This window comes from Mobula birostris, chromosome 20, assembly GCF_030028105.1.
Source record: "Mobula birostris isolate sMobBir1 chromosome 20, sMobBir1.hap1, whole genome shotgun sequence".
In the NCBI taxonomy this organism is placed as follows: domain Eukaryota; kingdom Metazoa; phylum Chordata; class Chondrichthyes; order Myliobatiformes; family Myliobatidae; genus Mobula; species Mobula birostris.
Window position 1 is genome coordinate 9,888,269 of NC_092389.1, and position 9,175 is coordinate 9,897,443.

Consider the following 9,175-nt stretch of genomic DNA (forward strand, 5'->3'; position numbering starts at 1 on the left):
GGAAGCACCTCAGTTGATCTCAGTGGTTTAAAGTTAAGGTTATAGATAAAGTTGGACATGACCATTATGTCAATGTGTGGATTAAAATCACATAATTCAAAACAAAATATAGAAAATAATTTAATACTGTATAGTTTCATAGAACGTAATCAATATTATGTATTTTCAATGGAGGCAAATGCCTGGAATCCAATCAAAAAAACTGGTGTCCAATGAAAAAATGGTTAGAATATACAGTATGTGGATGCTTGAATTAAAATATGGTAAATAGCCATGGTCACCTGTAATTATTTTGTGCAGTCCTGCAGAATAAGTGAGCTAATTTATTACCTGATCATTTTATTGGAAAACTCTTGTGTCCTTTATTGTTCAAGGCCTTCGAAATAACAAATATTTGCCAAAAATGAATCCTTACTGATTTTGTTTTAAGGACATGAGAACGCATGAGAGAAACACCTGGTAGTTGTAGTCTTTCCACTGGTTTTCTGCAAGTTATAATCCTCTGCCCAGCTCAGTTTTCCCAGAGCCATTAGTTGAAAATGGGAAACTTCCCCACCATCGTCAAGATGTTTGTTGAATGGCAAAAAGCTGGCTCCATTTGTGCTGGAGGTTGTTAGAAAATGGATCGTCACCAACAATGTATGCAGCATTACTTCCTGTACTTGAGAACTTGTATAGTTGTAGCAGTGGTTGGGATGAATGAATTTTTTAATTTGTTTCTTATCGATCACCTCCCATTCAATGATTTGTTGCTGTTCATGTTTTTTTCCCCCCTCTTAGGTGATGATGAAGATGCACCCTTGATTAATGGTTTTTCAGATGATGTACCAATGGTGATTGCATGAAGATCTTGCTGCAAACATGTGCTTCAAGATTTCCAAGAAGTCTCAGCAGCAGGAGAAAACCTTTTTTAAAAAAAAAAAAAAAAAAAAAAAAAAAATGCACTTTTCCGAGCTACAATACATTATTTTTATATGGACCAAAATTTAGACTTTATTGTGATGCGCTGTGATGTTTGGATAAGATTGCAAGGTGTGTGGTGCAGCCCCAGTTTCTAACTAGGCTTTTGCACAGCTGTACTTGTGTTCCTTGTCTTCAGGCAACTGGTATTTTTCAGGTTATTTGCTTGGGGGATATTATGGTTGCAGTCCCTCTTTCTGATGGTCTATAGATTAGACTAACTTATAAGTAGAAAATTTAACCTTGAGGTTAAATTTCCAAATTATTTTCCTTAAATAGTCATGTCTTAAGTAGTCATGTGATCATGGTTTTTAAAAATAAGTTAATCAAAAGATTGTAACACAATTTATCATAATAGCATATGAAATAATTTTGTTAAATCATGTTATTGAAGCATTACATGTTGAAAATAATTTGTAGCAAAAATCTGTTCATAGTGAAATTTCATTTAGGCAGTGCAATTAATCCTTACACTATTTACTTATCACTCTTAAACTATCCATTGATTAAAATCAAAAATAACATGGGCAGAGATTTGGAATAATGCAATGTACTTTCTATTAACAACATAATCAAGAAGTATGCTTGTGTAATATACTTCATTTCCCCTACAGTTTCAATTTGTATTATATTCAGATAATTACAATTGTTTCAGTACTCTTGCATATTCCAGCAAGGTAGTTTCGCAATAACTTTTATTGTATCATAGAATAGTAAACAGCAGGAAGTTATTTGACCAAAGACTGTTCCAGCTTTTGAAAAGGCTTGTACAGTTAATTTCATTTGCACATTCTTTGTTCCTAGCTCTGTACCTTTCCACCTTTAAGCATTAATCCAGTCCCTTTTTGAAAGTTTTTTTTATTGAATCTGCTTCCATTTCCCTTTCAAGTAATGAATTCCAGATCTTAACAACTAGCTGCTTTTTCAGGAAGATTTTTTTTTTTAACCAGTTACTAGAACCAGTTACTGAATAAATAAATAAATGTGCTTAGGCACTGCAGTGTATTTTCCCCCAAAGCAGGGTTATACTCTTTTTTTTTTTTCCCCCAAGGTGAGCATTTTTTTTAGTTTATAGTATGCACTAGCCCCTGTTGCCTTTAATTGGAATAGTGTCAGATGGTCTAATCCTAAAATTTTGTTTAAACAGTAAGATTTAATATTCCCAAAACCATTATCCATTAAGGATTCCAGATGTGTGCATACTGAAATACATTAACAGTGTTGTACATTTTCTCTTTCATCTCTCTGCCATTTCAGGTTCAGTCCCAAAACTACATAGCTGCCAATCTTTTTCCCCATAAAGCTGATGAGGTTGACTTTAAAAGATTTCTGTTACCTGCTAGTATATGCAAGGGGAATGGCATTTCTTTGCATAATGAATTTTGGTGGCTCTTTCACAATTTTAAGGAAGTCATATTGGCAAGCCAGAAGCTTGCATTTGAAGTGATGTATTGAACAAATGCCTCTGCCTCATTTGACTTGCACTGAAGGAGAGCTATCTTCACTTTTTCAAAACCCAGCATTAGTTTTGCTTTTGGAACTCAACTGGATTGTTTCTATTTTATATTAAAAAATATGTAATTTCCCACCAGATCTCTTGTAAATCAGAATTTCATATAAATGGGATGAATTGAAATAACTGGAAATGGGCAAAAATGACTTTTTTTTGGTAATGCCTTATTGGTTAATATTTTATCAAAGAAAATCTACTTTGCAACAAAAAAAAAAAAAACGCCTTTTCTATTTTTGGTTCTGACCTGTCTGCTGATTATTTTCAGTATTTCTTGTGTTACTTTTGGATTTTTTGTATCTGCCACTTTTCTGTTTAAAAGAAACATCTCAAGAAAATGACCCAAGTGGTGCATGCCATGACTGCATCAATGTGCTTGCTATTCACTTGGAACTCCGCATTGTAAATTATATTCAGCCTTATAATTGATTTATGCTTTTTAATTCCCATTTCTTAAGAAAAATAATTTTTAAAAGTTGTGTTAGAGAATTGTTACATTAGATTATGTTGAGGAACAATGGACAGGGAAAACTTAATCACCCATCATTCATAACATCAGAGACTGTACTGTGAAGGATATTAATGCATGAATGATCACTTTGGGACCAAAGGAATGACTTCAGATTAGTAGTTTTAAAGTTCATATTACTGTGATATGATGGTAGTTTGACCATCTGAAATAGAATGCATCTTCAGGTTGGAGCTTAGGAGGTTGCCAACAGCTGCAAGTTTTGCATTGTTTCTGATCATGTTTTCAACATAAGATAAAATTATTTGTTCTTGCTATTATTAAAGAACATGCTGAATAGTTTGGTTCCCAGATCTGGAATATACTGTATAGCAATTTCTGTGAATATCCTAATTTACTGCACTAACTGGTGGCAGTTTTTAAATACAAATGTAAGATACAGGAGTGCCTCTGTACTCCTTTGTACTATTTAATAATATCATAGCTGATTCAAAGCACTGTCATTTGTATCTTCAAGTCCAAGCTCTCTCACATCATGTTGTAATTGAATTCTTGTATCAGTTAGGAGCAAAACATCTGATCTTAAATTGGTCAATTCTGTAGCATACCTAATGGTCGTGCAATTTAAGAAAAGTTTTACAGATCTTAAAAGCTTTTAATATTGATATGTTCTTAATTATGTTTTTAGACAGATTTCTGAATCCCAGATCTAATATCACTTTGAACCTGTATGTAATTCTACATGTAATTGTATTTTGTGTATTCAATTTGGAAATAGATTCAAGTTGTGTTCTGAAGAATAACTAAATTTATGGATCTAATAGTTGAGGGCTCGATGAAAATTTGCAATTAGATTTTTAAACTATCTTAAAACAATTTAAATAGTCTTAATTATTAATTAACATTTACACAACACTTTTCTGTAAAGATGCCTGTTTTGACTGCATATTTGGTCAAAGTTTACTGATGACAGATAGTTTAAAGGAATGTAAAAGCACAGTGTCTTAACACAGCTCTCCTTTTATGTGAAATAGGAACACTTCCTACTCATGATAGATATTTGTCTGCATTGTAGTGGTGTGTTAAATTACTAAATATGAAAGTTGTCCTGAACAAGATTGATAATTACAATATGATTGAGTTTTTGAGTTTTGCCTGTATAAACTAACATCTATGGGTATATTTCAAACTTTTAAAAATGAATTTATAAAAAGTGTTGAAGTGTATACTTGCATCATACAAACTTGTAGCCTTGTTTGAACTTGATCAGATCCTATGTGAAATTTTGTCAAATGTGCATGAAGAAAGTTTTTTTTTCTAAACAGACTGTTTTCCTGCCATTCCATGTTTCTAGTTGGAAAATCCATCATAATTCTTGGCAACCTGCTGTTTTGTGTTAGAGAAATTTCACTCTATGGTAGTTATGTGATGCAGTGTTGAAGTGAAGCCTTTCTTAAAACTAATCAAAAATTTTTGCATTTTAAGTCACATGAATGTACTATTTTACTGCTGGTTCATAGGAAGGAAGCATCCAGCAGGGCTGCTTGATTTTAAAATATGGTACTACTTTTTAATTTTCCTGTGATTTCATTTAATTTCTTGCCTTAAAATTGGAGTGTTCTTTTCTGTGCAAGATGATGCTTAAAAGCCTTTAAATCATTCTGCCACATCTGCCTTACTGAGTAAATCTTGAGCGTTTTTTGTGCATCAGCCTTTAATAATTTCTCCCACACCCCACAATTAAACCGCACATGTGCTCCATTTTTCATCAGCCAGTAATTTAGCAGGACAGTTTTGTAGTTTTAGTGTACTGCATTTGCTTTGAAAATAAATTTGATTGCTTCAACTTGTAGAGAAATAAATGCATATCAGATTCCAAAGTTGCAGATTGTACAATGCACAGTGTACAATAGTAGGTGTTTTGTATAAATGGAAAATATGTTTTTAAAAAAGTGTAAATTTTGGGAAAATAATGCTGTGGATCTATTTTTTATGTTTGGCAGTGATTTAGAGATCATAGAAAGCACAGTAGACTGTTTGCATGGGGGAGAGTACTTCTGTATATAGCAACAATATAAATCAGGTTTCGCTTTTATGTTCTGTGTTTTTAAAAATATATTATGAAACATATTTTGAATTAAGCATAGTTGTGCCAGAAATAATCAAAATTAGTGGTACTAAAGATGTTCAGGTTGAGATTTTTCGCACTGTCTTTTGGTTTTCAGGCTGTTGTGTTGTAAGACTTTGCACTAATAGAGTATTGGGCGAGTTGTATGACAGATCTGATTCTTTAATCATCTATTGCTGTACAAATTTGGAAGGGGTGCAATGTGATTTAAATGTAAATTTATTTCACTTAATAAATTTTACTTGGATCAAGACTTTCAGGAGTTTTGCAATTTTAATTGGTTCATCAATTGAAGGCAATATATTTCATATTATGCAGTTTAAATATTTTACTCAACACTTTCTTTCCACTGTTCTATCATTTTTCCTCCTTTCCCTTCATCATTGTGAATGTTTTTTTCCCCTAAGCTATTATAAGAGAAACAGCTGGGTTTCTGACTAATATAGGCCACCTTATTGCTTATTATTCTGCTGCCATGTCAAGTACGACCCTCGACACACGGGCATCAGTAAGCTGTTCAAGCATTTCTGGAGGAATGCAAAGCTACATCATTCTTGCAAAATCTGTTCACTTGGCAAGTTTCAGTAGGAAAACCTCATGATGGTGATTGGTTGTTGGATCCTTTTCCCTCACTACCACTGATCCCAAAATGAACACACATTTTGTTTATTTTATAAAAAGATCATGTACTGTATGTACTTTAACTCAGTAATCCCTTTGCTATATGACTTTCAGTGAATGCAATGTTAACTACTTGTTATTTCTAAATTCCCATTGTAGTGTCATATGAATTGAAGGTACTTTATGTTCCCTGCTAGCAACTTTAACAGCTTGCTGGAGTCGGAACCTACTCTCTGAGTAGAAGGATGTACAATTGTTCTCAATAATTTATTTGACTTTATTAATATGTAGACTGCTCAAAGGAAATGGTATGTTCAACATTGCCGCCTAGACTGAAAGAATTGAAAGGGGGACCAAACATGGAAAATATTGTGTTCCTGATTTGTTTTGATGGTGATAAATTTGATGGCTGAAGCTAGCCTGGAACGCTGTTTTTGGAAAAAAATTCTACAAGATAAAATCCTGTGGAATTATTGCAAACTTTTCAGAGTAACTAAAGGATATTGCTGTATGTCTGGAGACAGAAAGTCTTCAATAGTTGCATTTCCAGCACTTTTTTAAATTCCTGTCTCCAACATCTGGATTTTCTTTGTCTTCAACAATGAGGTCTTGATAAAACTCAATATACTCAAGACATTTAACTTGGTGAAGTCTGATATAATAGAGGCTCAACACTAAGCACACTTTCTTTTTGCTAGGGATGTCTGAAGTCCACAGTGGTGGTGGGGGTGGGGAGCGGGAGGAAACAAGGTATTCATAATAATACTGTGAAGGTGCAGCAACGAGGCAGCATTCACATGACAGTCTCATACAAAGTGCAACACTACCACTATACTGTATTCTAAAACAAACTGTGGTCAAACTTCACTAAAAATATGGAATTCAGTTCTGCTATCTCAAACTGAGCAATGTAAAGACTTTGGAAAAGTTGCTGAAGAGACCCACAACTTATCTTGGATACCAGGTAAGATTAAAGAAATTGACTTAGCAACTTGACCTCATAATAATGGGGAAACTAGCCGGTGTACATGCTGATTATTTAAATTAAACAGGCTGTAGAGTATCATGGCATGTATTCAATTTTGGGATTGCTGATTCATTGTGTATCTTTTCAGAGAGTAGAATTAAAAGGGATTTTGCAAAAAAGGAGGTGCCAAATTGGGCAAGTAATCCATCCATTCTTTCAGACTAGTTTTGATTGGCCAGGATTGGAGAAAAATTTACCAAAGTCTCATTTTCCCTTTGGTTTCTGAGTCAGTTAATTCTTAGGACCAAATTTAAGACTTCTGGTGGGAATGCCAGCAGTGAGGAGAGACATGCTTGGAGTGGTGACATGATGTGCAAGGCATTACAGTAAGTGAGCAAGACTTGATGGGCTCTACTGCTCTTCTTTCACTCTGTTCTTTATGTTTGTGCTTTGCTAAAAATAATTGAACCTTTCACACCATAAAACTTGAGGTTGCCCTGTTCTTTGAAGGAAGAATGTACCTCAGTTCTGGTTTTGCTGTGACCGTATATCTTAACTAAGATCCTGATATTTCTGGAATTGCCTGCATCTTTTCAGGCAGATTCTGTAAGTTTCATATCTAGATTACAAAAGAGAAGGGACTTGGAAAACTTAAGCTTGTGAGGCTACCTCTGCTACAAATCATGTGTTTGTATGTACCTTGAACTGAGATTTTTAAGATCTGTGGAGTCACCAAGGCAGTTGATCGCTCACCCATTTTCACAAGATACAATATTGCTGAAGTGCGTGTCGGCAGTTAGTGACGATGCTTGATTCTTAATGGATGGGTAGAGGGGAGCGCATCACAACCTAACTCATGAAAATTAATTTTTTATTATACAAGGTATGGAGCTGGCACAATGCTCCCTTTTTGTTCTGTTTCCAACACCTTGTTACAAAATATAATTAGCATTTTGTGTGCTAAGATTTTGTTGTTAACACTTGAATGTGTTGTTGGAAGCAGCAGAGATCACTGAAGTGAGTCCAAACACGGGCTGTCCAGTTTTTAACACTGCTGAATACTATTCTGATTTACCTTCAGTTGGTTTATCTGCTAATTAAGCCGATAAAGTTAGATGCATTTACTTCCAATGTTTGGACATTTCTTGCTCTCCTCCACATATGAACAATTACAAACAAGCAGACACGATCTAATAACAATTTAATAGTGTTTCATTAGAGATTATTGTTTGCTGCTGTGCTGTGTAGCTAATTGTATAGGCCTGACAGCATTTCAGATTCAGGTTAATTATCATTGACATATATCAGGAAATTTGTTTTGCAGCAGCAGTACAGTGCTCATCACCACAGAAGTTGGTTGGTTTGATCAATTTCCACTTGCTATGTTAAATGTGCATTCCCTCCATTATTAGCATCTATGGTTACAAATGCACTACAGCAACTCGCCAAGACTTGAGACAGGCATCCAATTTGCATCCTATGATGATAATGGTTTTCTCCTATTTGAAGGGGAAAGCTTAGCTTTGCCAGGCTAGACTCCAGGCACTGAAACTCCTAACTATTTTGTCTCTTTATAAGAATTTGTAAAACTTGACTCTGACTTGACAATCCATCCTAATATTTTTTTTCTTGTCTTATTTTTATCAAAATTTTTGGGATATTTTACCAAGTTAAATTGTTGGATAAAAGCAAATTGGGTATTAGCAGGTATGTTTTGTAAATTATGCAGTTTATTTTTCCCTCGAGTGTAAAGAATGTTTTTTTGAATGAGATGAAGATTTTTACCAAGGTAGAGAGAGGACTGACTATCTGTTCTTCACATTCAGAAACATCAGTGAGAACATGGAGTCATTTACCATAAACATCCTGGGGTTACCATTGATTGGAAAGTCAGCAAGCCACATAAATACTGTGGCTACAAGAGCAAATCAGAAGCTGTATGTCTTGTAGTGAGTAACTCAACCTCTGACACGCAAAAGGCTATGTACCACCTACAAAGCATGTGACGCCAGGCCCTGTCCACTGGCAACAGGACACTACACTGTTGTCCTTCCCAATAAAGCCCATGCAGTGGTTGCACTGACTTTCAGTTTGTCCCTGCACACAGCCCCACGCCCAGTCAGCAGTGTTCTCTTGTGGGTTTGTATTTCAAAAACAGATTTTATTAATTAAAGAATTGTACACCATGACTATCAACATTTGTAGTTATAGAAGCAAGCCTTTGGGTCCAACTCATCCATATTGACCAAGTTGCCTACCTGAGCTAGAAGCATTTGCCTATATATAGCCTGTACTGCTTTCAACCTTGCCTATCCATGTAACTGTCTACATGCCTTCTAGACATTGTAATTGTACCTGTCTCTACCACTGGTAGCTCATTCCACTGTTTGTGTGGAAAAACCTGTGCCTCAGTTCTCCTTTAAATCTTTTTCTTATCACCTTAAACCTATGTCCTTTAGTTTTAGACTCCCCTACCCTGGAGAAAAAGGCTGTGACCATTCTCCTTATTTATTTCCCCTG

At 34.9% G+C, this 9,175-nt stretch overlaps 1 protein-coding gene across 2 annotated transcripts in view; it reads left to right on the plus strand.

Moving 5' to 3' along the window:
- sorl1 (sortilin-related receptor, L(DLR class) A repeats containing) overlaps window positions 1-5,320 on the plus strand; it is a 244,381-nt gene extending 239,061 nt beyond the window's left edge. For both annotated transcript variants that reach the window (XM_072238121.1, XM_072238122.1), the window contains exon 48: window positions 781-5,320. In XM_072238121.1, coding sequence (XP_072094222.1) covers window positions 781-845 — 65 coding nt within the window. In that variant the 3' untranslated portion in view covers window positions 846-5,320. The remainder of the gene's footprint in view (window positions 1-780) is intronic.
- The last annotated feature ends 3,855 nt before the right edge of the window (window positions 5,321-9,175 follow it).